The sequence below is a fragment of the Cannabis sativa genome, unplaced genomic scaffold, assembly GCF_029168945.1.
Source record: "Cannabis sativa cultivar Pink pepper isolate KNU-18-1 unplaced genomic scaffold, ASM2916894v1 Contig2, whole genome shotgun sequence".
Lineage (NCBI taxonomy): Eukaryota > Viridiplantae > Streptophyta > Magnoliopsida > Rosales > Cannabaceae > Cannabis > Cannabis sativa.
The window spans coordinates 77,991-92,056 of NW_026870038.1; the positions used below are offsets into that span (position 1 = coordinate 77,991).

The window sequence follows — 14,066 nt, forward strand, 5'->3', positions numbered from 1 at the left end:
TAGGCCCCGTGAAATTTCATGATCTTTGGAGATGTGTAGGTTGAGATTTTAACGAGATAACTAACGAGTGTAAGAGTAAGGAAAAAACTTGTTAAAATTTCCCACGAAAAGAAGAATATTTTCAATTAGGGGGCCATTTCAACAAATTTTAACCCAAAACCATTCTTCATATTCATTTCTTAGTAGTACAAATTGATTGTGACTAGTGGCAAAAAAAATTCCGAGATTGGTCGGGCCACATTTCACAAAGGGGTACCACTTTTAGAAATGTGAGATTTTCACTATTTCGATTAAAACGATCGTTAGTGCAAGAAAACTAATTTTTCTCTCAACGTGTCCAAGAGAAAAGTGATGCACAACGGTCTTGGCTAGGCCCGTGAAATTTCATGATCTTTGGAGATGTGTAGGTTGAGATTTTAACAGATAACTAACGAGTGTAAGAGTAAGGAAAAAACTTGTTAAAATTTCCCCTGAAAAGAAGAATATTTTCAATTAGGGGGCCATTTCAACAAATTTTAACCCAAAACCATTCTTCATATTCATTTCTTAGTAGTACAAATTGATTGTGACTAGTGGCAAAAAATATTCCGAGATTGGTCCGGGCCACATTTCACAAAGGGGTACCATTATCAGAAATGTGAGATTTTCACTATTTCGATTAAAACGATCGTTAGTGCAAGAAAACTAATTTTTCTCTCAACGTGTCCAAGAGAAAAGTGATGCACAACGGTCTTGGCTAGGCCCGCGTGAAATTTCATGATCTTTGGAGATGTGTAGGTTGAGATTTTAACAGATAACTAACGAGTGTAAGAGTAAGGAAAAAACTTGTAAAAATTTCCCCTGAAAAGAAGAATATTTTCAATTAGGGGGCCATTTCAACAAATTTTAACCCAAAACCATTCTTCATATTCATTTCTTAGTAGTACAAATTGATTGTGACTAGTGGCAAAAAAAATTCCGAGATTGGTCTGGGCCACATTTCACAAAGGGGTACCACTTTCAGAAATGTGAGATTTTCACTATTTCGATTAAAACGATCGTTAGTGCAAGAAAACTAATTTTTCTCTCAACGTGTCCAAGAGAAAAGTGATGCACAACGGTCTTGGCTAGGCCCCGTGAAATTTCATGATCTTTGGAGATGTGTAGGTTGAGATTTTAACAGATAACTAACGAGTGTAAGAGTAAGGAAAAAACTTGTTAAAATTTCCCCTGAAAAGAAGAATATTTTCAATTAGGGGGCCATTTCAACAAATTTTAACCCAAAACCATTCTTCATATTCATTTCTTAGTAGTACAAATTGATTGTGACTAGTGGCAAAAAAAATTCCGAGATTGGTCGGGGCCACATTTCACAAAGGGGTACCCTATCGAAATGTGAGATTTTCACTATTTCGATTAAAACGATCGTTAGTGCAAGAAAACTAATTTTTCTCTCAACGTGTCCAAGAGAAAAGTGATGCACAACGGTCTTGGCTAGGCCCCGTGAAATTTCATGATCTTTGGAGATGTGTAGGTTGAGATTTTAACAGATAACTAACGAGTGTAAGAGTAAGGAAAAAACTTGTTAAAATTTCCTTTAAAAAAAACAATATTTTCAATTTTTTAATTTGGGGGCCATTTCAACAAATTTTAACCCAAAACCATTCTTCATATTCATTTCTTAGTAGTACAAATTGATTGTGACTAGTGGCAAAAAAAAATTCGAGATTGGTCCGGGCCACATTTCACAAAGGGGTACCACTATCAGAAATGTGAGATTTTCAAAATTTCGATTAAAATAATCGTTAGTGCAAGAAAACTAATAATGATATTTTCATTAATAAGTAAATATCTAATAAAATTGAGAATATTACTAAATCCCCTATTTGTAATGCTCCTACTTTAAAATATTGGTTGGAAATCACAGTTTGACTCTACTACACACATCCCTCCAAATGAATTGTCTGGTTCGAGATGATACCGCTTTGATGGTTGTCTATGTATACATGAGAGACCAATTAAAGGTCTGTTTTGTATTTTTGTTAATGTTGTTGTTGTTGTTATTGTAATATTATCATATAGGTTATTGTGTAAATGTTTCACTTTTTGTTTTTCTTTTTGATAGCTCATTTAATGTAGTTCAATGTCCAGTTTGTATCACACATTGGGGTGGGTGCTCTGTTGTAATTTTCACATAGGCTTTTTTAATCATATGTGTAAATTGATCATCTTGACATCCACTTGTTTGATTCAGAATCAAACACTAAACATATATTTGTCCCATCTGGTCTATGACCAAAATTCCTGTGATAACTAACTAAGTGAGTTGATAAATTACAAGCCAACCCCGCTAGAGTTGCCTCACCATCAGGATAAAATCTAGTCATAAGTCTCTCTCTACTCTTGGGAAGAAGCTTATTCCAAGAATAATATAGAATGGCTTGCTTATTCCAAGGGCATCACACATCGTATAAAAATAAGTATAGTTACAGAAATTAAAATAAGGCATTGAAGGTCTCCGTCTGCCAGTGGCTCTATTTGCGATGGTTGACGTTGACTCGATGGCTTGCTGGGTGCTGCCGTGAAGGTCTAGATATGGACCTCTAGTCATGGTGGTCTGGTGGATCTTGTGTTTTAGAGAGAGTTAAGTAAAGGAGCAGAGAGAGAGAGTGTTGTTAGTCTCTTAGGGTTTCATTTTAGTAGATAGAGAGATAGAGAGAAATGAGGGATGGATCTATTATTTATTAGGGTTACTAGGTTAGGAAAATCAAAATGTAAAATATATATATATTTATTAAAGGAGGCGGGCCGGGTTGGATTGAACGGCCCACAAATGGTCCAGCCCAATTCCCTTCATCATTCTCCGCAATGTTAAACCTATTCCCATCAAATGAAACCTCATACCAAAAAAGGGCCCTTAGGATGCACAGAGACCAATTTTCTTCAGGTCGGGTCGGGAGCCGGAGCTACTTTGTGAGATTCTTTCTTTGGTATTAAAAAGGAGAGAGTAGAGATTCTTAGGTTTGAAATTGAAATGATGTTTCTTGGTAACAAGCTAATATATTATTATTATTGACTCATCCGTCGTTGCCGTTGTCGTTGCCGTTCAGTGACATTGACAGGTACTTACTACTGACTTTCTTCTCTTGTCAAAAATAGTTCAGAAGAAGAAGAGCCACCCACCATTACTCTACTTTACTTTACTTACTGACTTCATTTGTTTTTTAATTCTTGTATAGGAATTCATTTCATCATCATATTTGACTTTGATTCTGTTTTGTATAGAGAATAGAGTTTAGAGTTGTTCTGCTCTGTCAGGTTTGTCATAAGTAGTAGTAGTAGTTCTATGATAATTAATTAATTATTATTATTATTACCCTTTCAAACGTTATAATAATATGAATTTATGTAATGTGTTAATAATCATTATGAATATGTCAAGTTTCAAATGATGAACTAATTTATAATGAAACTTGGAATTCCAATCTTCATTTGGGAACAGATTAAACAGACATGCCTTCTTCAAAGGGGAAGAATAAGAAGCAATCCAAGACCCCATCAAGGATCTCAGCCCCTGATCGGAATTCATCTCCTCAAACACCTTCCTCAACTCTTGATTTTGAAACCAATGACGACTATCTCATCACCATTCTCCAAGAAGCTTCTATCAAATATCCTAATCTCATAGCAAAACACGCTTTCATTGGTAGGATCGCTGATATTGAACATAATGCTTCTCCAGGATCCCAAATTTGGCTTTCTCACTCCTCCATACTTGCCTCTTCATTCAAAGCAGACTCTAAAGTATCGGTAATCATCATACAATTCAATGAAACTGATGAAGATGGAATGATACTTAAATAATTGTCTTTTTGCAGGTGTCATGTCCTTCCAATAGTAAATTTTCACGCAGCTTTCCTCTTAGCTCCTTAGCAAATAAATTTGGTAGTGATTTAGCTGATCAATGTACTGGTGAAGCAGGAAACTATTTTGCTCTTGCAACTATTCGTTCATCCAGTAAGGTTTGAGCAATGATCCCCTTTTACTATTTCTTATATAATTCTGTTATTTATATCACAATAGATACTAAGGGTCACAAAGGTTTGTAATGTTTGCCTAGGTACTCAAATTGACTGACCTTTTAATAATGTTCTACCTCTTTGGGATTCTTGAAAATGTTCATTTCAGGTTGCAAAGAATGAAATCAAGCTATCTTCAAGCCTTTCAAACACAATGGGGAATCCTTCATTAGGAGCCATTGTATTTATATATCCTGTACAAAGTCATATACCCGAATGCAATGAATTATTTCTAGAGCTGGTGCACCCTAAGAATATGGTGGCAAGGAACACAAATTCAGGTGAAACACCTTATGATCATATGGGAAATGGAGTTGTTGGATCTCCTAAGACACCAAGGAACCAGTTAAAGTTGAGCTCTTCGAATATTAAGCAGTCGTCGTCCTCATCTACATATAAGGATTCTACAACAAAGTTAGATAACCTAAAGGCTGTGTTTGATGATTCATATGACATTACGAAGTTCTTAGGGGATGAACATGTTAGAAGGATTCTTGAAACACGTGCTAGTACTTGGTTGTCTTCTAGATGTTTACTTCGAGGAAATCTTGTGACCATGCCAATTATTTCACAGCTATGTAGCTTCCGAGTAGTTGCTGCTAGAATGTTATTAGATAAGGATAACTTCTATATAACATATAAGAGTGATGGTCTCCAAGATGAAGCTTCTAACTCTGTCAAATATTCCAATGATGCCTTTATAGTGAAGTGTGAGACAAAAATATGCTTTTCTTTACCATCAGAACTGGCACCGAAAGCCCTTGAAAGACAAATTACTACAATAGAATTTGAACCTACAATTGTCAAAACTGATGTGGGAGATAGGAAGTCACAATTGGGTGGATTATCGAACGAATACGCAATTTTAAAGGATATCATTGTTTCCTCATCAGCAAACGTTCTATCTAGGTATGTTTATGCTATTCTAACTTGAGTCTGTGTGGTATAGTTTTATAGGGAATGGCTACAGAGCTGAACTAGTATTATTCCATACAGTCCTGTTCGTACACATTTTCGGGAAATTCTGGATAGTTTAGGATGCTAAAAATAAGGTCCCAACAGAGTACTGAGCACATGGTAATACTAGAAGTTTGGAATCCTGGGCATATATTCTAAACTATTCAATTATAAGCAAAACACTGTCATGTAAAACAAGTAGGGTCAAAATTTGTCAATCTCTAAGATTACATCATCATCAAAATATTAAGGTGGTGTTTGGTTAAAGGAATGAAAACATAGGAATAAGAATAGGAATGAGAATGAGAATAACAATAAGAATGGAATGGAATCAAATTTACAACACATAGAAAAGTTAAATAAAAACAATAAAAGTGGTTATATTTATTGAAATGTAATAGCTTCGCGACAGTTCTTGTACAATCATTCAAGCATTACAGAGAATGTAACATTATAAATGTCAGATTTATTGAACTTTCATGTTCAAATAAATGTACACTTTTGTACTTCAAGTGTTTTAAATCTTCATATTTTGCATTCACTACTTCTGTCCTTATGAAAACTAATCAGCAGTTTTTTATGGTAAATATATTATCTTTTCATCTTGAAGATATATTAGCTAATTCTGTCCTGTAGTATGTTATCAATTTATTGTTTTTCTCTTCTCCTAAATGCATTTTTGTATTTTTGTATTTGACATTTGAGTATTGATCATTGATGTAACTACTCAGTTTTGGTTTACGAACTACAAAAGGAGTGCTTCTTCACGGTCCCCCGGGTACTGGAAAGTCTTCTTTGGCTCAACTTTGCATCCGTGATGCTGGTGTCAATCTCTTCTCTATTAATGGACCTGAGATTGTTGGTCAGTATTATGGAGAAAGCGAGCAAGCTTTGCATGAAGTTTTTGAGTCAGCCCGTCAAGCTGCACCAGCTGTGGTTAGACTTGACAAAAATCGCTGAACAAAATTTATCATTTCTTGTTTGTTAACTATCGGTAAAATGATTACTATAATTGGTTTTGTTTACAGGTATTCATTGATGAGTTGGATGCCATAGCACCTGCGAGAAAAGATGGTGGAGAGGAACTCTCACAAAGAATGGTTGCTACGTTGTTGAATTTGATGGACGGGGTCAGTAGAGATGAAGGGATCCTTGTAATTGCTGCTACCAATAGGCCTGATAGTATCGAAGCTGCACTTAGACGGCCTGGAAGACTTGACAGAGAAATAGAGATAGGTGATTCATAGTCTTTATTTTATTAGCAGTAGATTTTCCGTGTTACATTGCTCTCTCTCTCCCCCCTCAAGAAACAAGACGTTTATTAGTTGATTATCAATCTAACTAAGTCAAGGATCATGAAAAGTGACACAATCATTAATTCATAATAGGTGGAACATTAGAAGCTCATAAATAAATTATTTCCCAATTGAGCTTTCTGAATCTTTGACATTACAAAATCATCAAGGAGTTCACACCATGTAAAAAAGTATTCTACATATTGTTACTAAATTAGACAATCTACCATGGTCATTACTTCTTGTCTTTTACCAGTGAATATCTTTACTTTCTCCCCACCTAATTGTTTCTGTTTTATTTTCTTCTTAAAATTAATGCAGGTGTTCCATCTCCAAAACAACGGTTGGATATCTTGCTTTGTCTTCTAAGTGAAATGGAGCATTCACTTTCAGATATCCAAGTTCAGAACCTTGCTATATCTACTCATGGTTTTGTAGGTGCTGATCTAGCTACCCTTTGCAATGAGGCAGCTTTGGTTTGCCTTAGACGCTATGCCAATGTAGTAAGCACCTGTGATAACGTGCATGGAACATCTATTCACCATGATGATTCTGATAATGTAGCAGAATCCGATTCCTTAAAAGATACAAGGGACATGTCTAGGGATTACTCATATTATGCATCTTCATCTATTTCATTTTCAAGGGATGATAACATACATGATGTTGGTGATGGCATTAAAGAAGAATGTATGTTAAAAGTGGGTTTTGAAGATTTTATGAAGGCTAAAATGAAAGTTAGACCCAGTGCCATGAGAGAGGTACAATTAGATCTTACACTTTAAATTAACATTAAGATTTTTTATGTTATCATAGTTTAAGAAAAGAAAAGAAAATCTTGTTCTGAATTGTTACTATCTTACTTATATTTAAAGAATACAGTATTACTGTCCTCAGTGTGTAATTTGCAAATCAAATCTCTCTAAAAATGATAATTGTGTAGCCTTTAAAATTGTCATAAAGCCAAAAGTTTTGATAATATTGCAGTTTGTTGAACTTCTAGGTAATACTTGAGCTTCCTAAGGTTCGGTGGGAAGATGTTGGAGGTCAAAGTGAGGTTAAGTCTCAATTAATGGAAGCTGTAGAGTGGCCTCAAAAGCACAAGGATGCTTTTATACGGATAGGGATTCGTCCACCATCAGGAATATTGATGTTTGGTCCTCCTGGATGCAGTAAAACTCTCATGGCACGTGCCGTAGCTTCTGAAGCAGGATTGAACTTTCTTGCTGTTAAAGGTCCAGAACTTTTTAGCAAGTGGGTTGGTGAATCTGAGAAGGCTGTGAAAACTCTGTTTGCGAAGGCGAGGGCCAATGCCCCATCCATCATTTTCTTTGATGAAATTGATGGTCTTGCTGGTGTTCGGGGAAAGGATAATGATGGGGTTTCGGTGTCAGATAGGGTTATGAGTCAACTCCTTGTAGAATTGGATGGTTAGTAGTGAATCTCTGGTTTCTGATATGTTTAATCTACACTGAGTTTGCTATTTAGTTTACAGATAAACTTTGTTGGCTTCAGGTTTGCACCAAAGACTTGATGTTACTGTTATTGCTGCTACTAATAGGCCTGACAAGATTGACTCTGCCCTCCTCAGACCAGGTTATCCTCTCTCTCGACACTGCTGTTTTTCTTGCACTATTTCTATCCCCACAAAGATAATAAAACTAGTGATCAATAAATGTTTGGGACAGGACGTTTTGACCGGCTGCTATATGTGGGGCTTCCAAATGAGATTGACCGAGAAGAGATATTCCGCATCCATTTAAGAAGAAGTCCATGTTGTTCGGATGTGAGCTTTAAGGATCTTGCTTTTCTCACTGAAGGCTTTACTGGGGCTGACATATCATTTATCTGCAGGGAGGCTGCTTTAAAAGCTATGGAGGTTGTTTAGATGATTATATTCCATTCTTTCCTTTGAGTTATATTTGTTAAGTTTTTAATTTTACTGTTTCTTTGTAATTCATGCTGCCAGGAGAATCTTGATGCTTCAGAGATTAAGATGCAACATTTGAAGGATTCTATTAAACAAGTGCAGCCAACAGCAATCCATTCTTATCAGGAGTTATCAGAACAGTTTCAACGGCTTGTTGTTTCTCGTGGTGAGGAAGAGAAAGAGAAAAAAGCATCTCATGAACACTCGAGTAGATCAAATTGGCTTCCTGTGCGGTAAACTTGTTTTATTTCATGTTTCGTTGCGGCTTTATCATAATCTGCAAACTACCTCTCACAGTCTTTTTTCACTACTTGATAATACAGGAGTCTCATGATAGCAATAGCTTTGTTTGTTCGTTGTCGGCTGCCTGGAGGCTTGTTCGGGTAGTTGCAATGTTGGTAGCAGGTTGTTGTTCTATCTTCCTATGTATAGCTGGAATGTGTGTTTTAATTAGGGAAGTTACACACACATCCATCATATCAAAGGATCAAGCCAATACAACACAACACAAGTTAGTGATGAGAAAGAAGTATGGATTACTTTCATATTCTTGTAAGATGTGGTCCAATGTCTGAGATGAGCTTGGTTATTCTGCTAGAAGAATCATAATGTGATTAGAATAGAACAGTAGGCAGGTGAGGGGAGAGAGTGAGTTTTGCAGCCATTATCAGAACTACCTAATATTTTTTTTAAGTTAAGAAGTCCTTTCTTTTAAAGTTTATTCCTAAACCCACTTGAGGATTTTGCTTGACTATACTTTTCATATAGCATTGGGTTTCGATTGAAACCCAATACTAAAGTAGTATTAGTTTTCCCTTGTTCATTTATTTCTCTTATCTAATGCAAAATGTGATTTTCTTATTAAAATACTATTTTAAATTTTATATTTTATAAAAATTACTAATTGTACTTTTATTTTTTAAAATAATACTTGAATTAATATTTTTGTAAAATAAAAGTTAATAATAACCTCGTATAAAAGTGTTATAATAAAATTAATTATATTTTTTTTTTATATTTATTCGTCTTAAAATTGAAAAATATTTAAAATTAAGTTCAAAATCTTATTTGTAATTAGTAACTTTTACAAAGGACAAGATCAAAATAGTTCTAACACAATTTTGTCATTGGTGAGTATTACTAATGATAAGTGTTGTATCAATTACATTGTAAATCATTTCAAACTAAGAATGTTGCTCCTTACTTTATACATTTCTTTCATGTCCATATTCGAATTAAAATTACTAAAGAATGAAGGGTTTTTTGAAAAGTCAATAAACCAGACACAAAAATTGAGAACCAAAACTGATCACCAGGTACAAAATTTTTTTATACAAAAAGCTATTTAAATAATGCACTAGCTCTATAAATAGAGTAGGACTATGAAACTAAACCTTCATTTCCATTGGAAAAAGAAAAGAATAACTTGTATAAATATATATCACCCTTTAGATTCATTCAACAAACCAACCTAGTTTCTTTTTCCCTTACCCCGTTTTGGCCCGACCACTACCCATTCGTCATCTTCGACTGCAGCGTTTGTAAGTGAGGGTGTGGCTTTGGGCTCATCATCTACTTGCATATCCTCTGACCCATGATTTTCTAAGGTCCTCGTTGAGCTAACCGTAATTGCCATTTTCGATGAATCACCCACACCAACATCTTGTTCTTCATCATCGCTATCACTATCATCATCCTCACCGTCCTAATTAGTGAGTTTAAGTAATTACACTATGTGTGTTTGGATATGAATTCTTGACAAAATAATTAGTGAGAAAATAATATTTTTTAGTAGTGAGTGTTTAAAATGATTTTTTTTAATAATTATACAGTTATAATGAAATAAAATGATTAGACAAACATGTCAAATTGTATAATTACATTTAATTACATCCAAATCTAATTATACTGTGATTTCCAAACACACTTTAAAATATGAGATGATAATTGCATATGAATTCTTAATATCTTATAGTAATCTATATATAAAATGAAAAGATTTTAGTAATTACACATTGTATTTACACTGGATTCTCATAGAAGGCCATTAGAATTGAAGAGTGTAATTAGAACTCTTTAATGACCTCTAATTATATTGTTATAGTATAATTACATGATCAGACAAATAAATTATGAAATTACCTCCAATTACATCAAAATCGAATGTATCCAAATCGAATTACATTTTGACTTTCTAAACGCATACATGTTTTTAAATTATTCAGTGTTAATACTCATATTTTCAGCTTTTGTGGGTTATAGGTAGCTGAGGAGTTAATGATTATGCATGAAGAATGTTTGGATGGTAATTTTAAGTCCATTGAAGCTCTAAAAGAAGCGAATCATCGGAGAGTTGCTGTTCGTCATGTCAAACTGGTAACTTTCGTTTGAGCCCTTCACATTGTATTATTTGGTCTAAATACTCGAACTGATAACATTCGAGATTATGCAGGATTATGCACGAAAGATCTTTTTTTGGCTCTCTCTTAGCTCTTTATCTCTTATTCTTAGGAAGCATCATGGTCGCATAGAGTAAATTAAGTGAAGTTATTTTGTAAATTTTAGTTTTTCACATTGTTAGTTTGACAAATTTGACTTGTGTGACCAATTTTCTTTTTATAAATCATCGAACTAAGTTTCATAATCTTATTGATTATGCTTCTAACTATAGATTATATGGGTGTAGGCAAAAATTGTAACTTCTTATATTGTACCTCTCCAAAAAGGTAATCCATAGGCTATCAGTGTGTTAAGTTTTCTTGTTTTGTCATATTTAACTTTATTTACATTTTTGTTTAATAATAGGAGTTCTCGAATTGGGTGTTTAGGTTTAGTAGTATGCGAAATTTTGATGGTGGTTTGTGAGTGATTTTGCTGGATGTTATGTTATGGAACTGATTTTGTTAGACCACACTCTACACTAATATATAATATAAATGTTGTGATTATGTGAAATAACATTGAAATGAACTGATTTTCTTAGTTCTTTATATGGTGGTAACAGTTTTTTTCTTGTTTGTTTTGTTTGTATCATACGATCCTCCTGGCAGTGAACATGTCAGCATATGATAATGTGGTTGTTGGGAAGCTGAAGCTCAAGGGAAAGGCTCTCGATGTTAAGGCTGGCGGTATGAAGAAAAAGAAGAAACATAAGAAGCTTCTTCAAGATCAAAACTCTGTAATCAAACAAGATGATCTTTCAACTGCTGGTATGATACCTTGTCTTTACTTTTCTTTCTTCTTCTTGTTGTTGTTCAAGGTTGTTATTTCCCTATTTTTCTATGTTCAACACTTGAAATTGATCGCAGAAATCGTTTTACATGAATTAAAAATCGTTTAATCGGCCTATGCTATGCCCTATAACCTGTTGAAGCTGTGAAAACACTTTCTTTCTTGCTATAAATTTTTATAGCTATTTGGATATTTATCATATTATGAATTATGTAGGTGGTGGAAGTGGCATTCTTGAGGAGGATGAAATCAATGATAGCGATGGCAGCAACAACAACAACAACAACAAATCGAGTGAAGAAGGAAAGAGTGGCAGTTCTTATGATCAGAATATGCCAGCTGCTGAGAAAAGATACATAGAACAAAGAGAGAGAATCGATAACCAGAGATTGGCGAAGACTGCTAACAAATCTCATCGTGATAGCATTCAGGATTTCAATCAGTATCTTGCTAACATGAGTGAGCAAAGCATTATGACATCCCTAAAGTTGGTCTAGGTTAATCAACCCAAGCCTGAATGGAGCCTATATCAAGAGTCTTTGTTTAGCAACAACACTTCTCATGGCTTGATTATGTGTCTTTTTCCTTCTCTTGTGTTCTGCTCTATTATGGAGAATATGAGTCTTTGTTGAGAATGGTGGTAATGATGATGAAGAAGGGATTGAAAATAGTCTCTAATTTAACAAAAGATGAAAAACTGATAATACTGAAAATGAGACTATATGTGCTTCCTCTGGTAGTGGCAATGGCAATGACAATGGTAATATCACTATAACTAATTCAGATGGAGGAGACTGAGAGAAGAGCTTAAGTGAGGAAGAGAAAAAGAGAGTGGACAAACAAGTTTCAACAATTAAGGGTGAAGTACTTAAGACTAGTTAAGATAGTAGGTGGCTCGATTGAAGATTCGATAGCAAGGAAGGTTCTTTAAGGTTGGCGCTTATTTCGGGAAGGCAAGCTGGCCAAGAATTTAGCTTGGAAAATGCAAAGGCTAAGGCTTTCCAACTTGAATAGAGGGGAATGATGTTTTGGAGTTTTCCTTAAACACATTTGTTATTGGGAAAACATGTGTTGGCAAGAGTGCCACCATAAACTCCATTTTTTGGAGAAGATCCCAATTTATGCATTTAGACCCTCCACAACTAGTGTGAAAGAAATTGTCTGAACAGTGGATGGTGTCAAGATTAGGGCTTTTGATACTTCAGGTAGCTGCAATGGAACAAAGCACTAAGCAAAAAATCTTGTCTTTAGTAAAGAATGTCACAAAGAAATGCTTACCTGATATAGTTCTCTATGTGGATAGGTTGGACACTCAAAGCAGAGATCTTAAAGATTTTTCATTGTTAAGATCAATCACTTATGCTATTGGTCCTTCTAATTTGGAGAAGTGTTATTGTTACCTTCACTCATGTTGGATCCTTTCCACTTGATGGACCATCTAGCAAGGGTCGAGCCTGAGCTAAGGCGGGCTAAGCATCGACTTAAGGCTCACCAACCTAGGGGACCAAAATTTTAAAAAAAAAACATAAAATTTTTGAAAATACATATATATATATTTTTTTTTAAGGCCTAATAGTCCCAAGGCTGGCATGGCCCTGCATCTTGCACACCTTTGAACTATGAATTGTTTGTTGCTTAGCGGTCTCAAATTGTCTAGCAGAGCATTGAACGAGCTGTCAATAATTTTCGAATTATGAGTTCAAGTTTGATGAATCTTATATCTATTGCTGAGAACCATTCTAACGGTCAAGCTTGCAATCTCAGTTGTTGTTTTGAGTCATTTTATGAAGATATTGTCTGTAACCTCTCTATTAACAACGGTGTCAGTGGATCACCGGAAGCTCTTTAGTTTTCACTCTTGTTCACCTCCCCTTCTATACTTGTTGTCATGGTTGTTGCAATCTCGTGCTCTTCTAAAATTGTCAACTGATTAAGGTGGAGATATTGGTGATTCTGATTCTGATGATGGCGAAAAAGATGAGTATGATCAGCTTCGACAATTTAAAGCTCTCAGGAATTTCTAGATTGCTAAATTGAGCAAAGGACAGACAAATGTATATATGGAGGAGTATGATCACAAAGTGACTCAACTTATGGAGCGAATTTAAAAGTGAATCTGAGGAGGCAAATTTTCCCATCAGCCAAGACCAATTGCCGATTGGTTTGTCTTTGGTGAAATGGAAAGGGGACTTGGCATTGGGGGCTGATTTGCAATCTCAATTTTCTTTTGGGAGGAACTACAAGGTGGTCGTTCGTGCTGGATTGAGCAACAAGCTCAGTGGTCAGATATCAATTTGCACAAGCAGTTCAAAACAGTGGTAGCCATTCTTCCAGATGTAAGGAGTATCTATAAGCTCATCTTCCTAGGGTTGGAGCTGAGAACTACACCATATACTAGATTACATGTATAGCTTCTCATTTTGATTAGTGTTATAATTATTATTATTATTACAATTGGCTTAATTATAAGTCAGTCTCTGGCTTTTGTTTCTCATTGAACTGATATTAGATAATGGAACAAGTTTTTTATAGTTGCAAATGCAATGAGCTGAAGTGAGTTGAAGGAAGAATGTAATAAAGTTTGGCAATTTGAAG

The 14,066-nt window shown here is 34.9% G+C and overlaps 2 protein-coding genes across 7 annotated transcripts; both read left to right on the forward strand.

Moving 5' to 3' along the window:
- The first annotated feature begins 1,999 nt into the window (after nt 1-1,999).
- On the forward strand, nt 2,000-9,063 carry LOC115716501 (calmodulin-interacting protein 111). Of its 6 annotated transcripts, none has more exons than XM_061107506.1 (13): nt 2,000-3,101; nt 3,219-3,297; nt 3,482-3,789; nt 3,858-4,001; nt 4,168-4,967; nt 5,747-5,951; nt 6,044-6,251; nt 6,632-7,071; nt 7,314-7,740; nt 7,826-7,906; nt 7,999-8,189; nt 8,280-8,468; nt 8,564-9,063. In XM_061107506.1, the coding sequence occupies exons 3-13, from the start codon at nt 3,493-3,495 to the stop codon at nt 8,813-8,815; spliced, it is 3,234 nt and encodes a 1,077-aa protein (XP_060963489.1). In that variant the 5' UTR covers nt 2,000-3,101; nt 3,219-3,297; nt 3,482-3,492; the 3' UTR covers nt 8,816-9,063. The 6 variants fall into 6 exon arrangements, with proteins under 6 accessions (XP_060963489.1, XP_060963487.1, XP_060963488.1 ...); XM_061107504.1 differs by having other exon boundaries at nt 3,265-3,297; XM_061107509.1 differs by having other exon boundaries at nt 2,005-3,101; nt 8,280-8,473.
- Nucleotides 9,064-11,253: 2,190 nt separating this feature from the next.
- Nucleotides 11,254-11,983, forward strand: LOC133033018 (uncharacterized). The gene is made up of 2 exons (XM_061107542.1): nt 11,254-11,449; nt 11,688-11,983. Exons 1-2 carry the CDS (start codon nt 11,296-11,298, stop codon nt 11,966-11,968), a joined length of 435 nt encoding a protein of 144 aa, XP_060963525.1. The 5' UTR covers nt 11,254-11,295; the 3' UTR covers nt 11,969-11,983.
- Nucleotides 11,984-14,066: the final 2,083 nt, after the last annotated feature.

Coding starts and splice junctions, on each gene's coding strand:
- LOC115716501 (XM_061107506.1), top strand. CDS start 3,493: ATGCCTTCTTCAAAGGGGAAGAATAAGAAGCAATCCAAGACCCCATCA. Junction 7,072..7,313: donor GACCCAGTGCCATGAGAGAG/GTACAATTAGAT, acceptor TTGAACTTCTAG/GTAATACTTGAGCTTCCTAA. Junction 8,190..8,279: donor CTGCTTTAAAAGCTATGGAG/GTTGTTTAGATG, acceptor TCATGCTGCCAG/GAGAATCTTGATGCTTCAGA.
- LOC133033018 (XM_061107542.1), top strand. CDS start 11,296: ATGTCAGCATATGATAATGTGGTTGTTGGGAAGCTGAAGCTCAAGGGA. Junction 11,450..11,687: donor AGATGATCTTTCAACTGCTG/GTATGATACCTT, acceptor TGAATTATGTAG/GTGGTGGAAGTGGCATTCTT.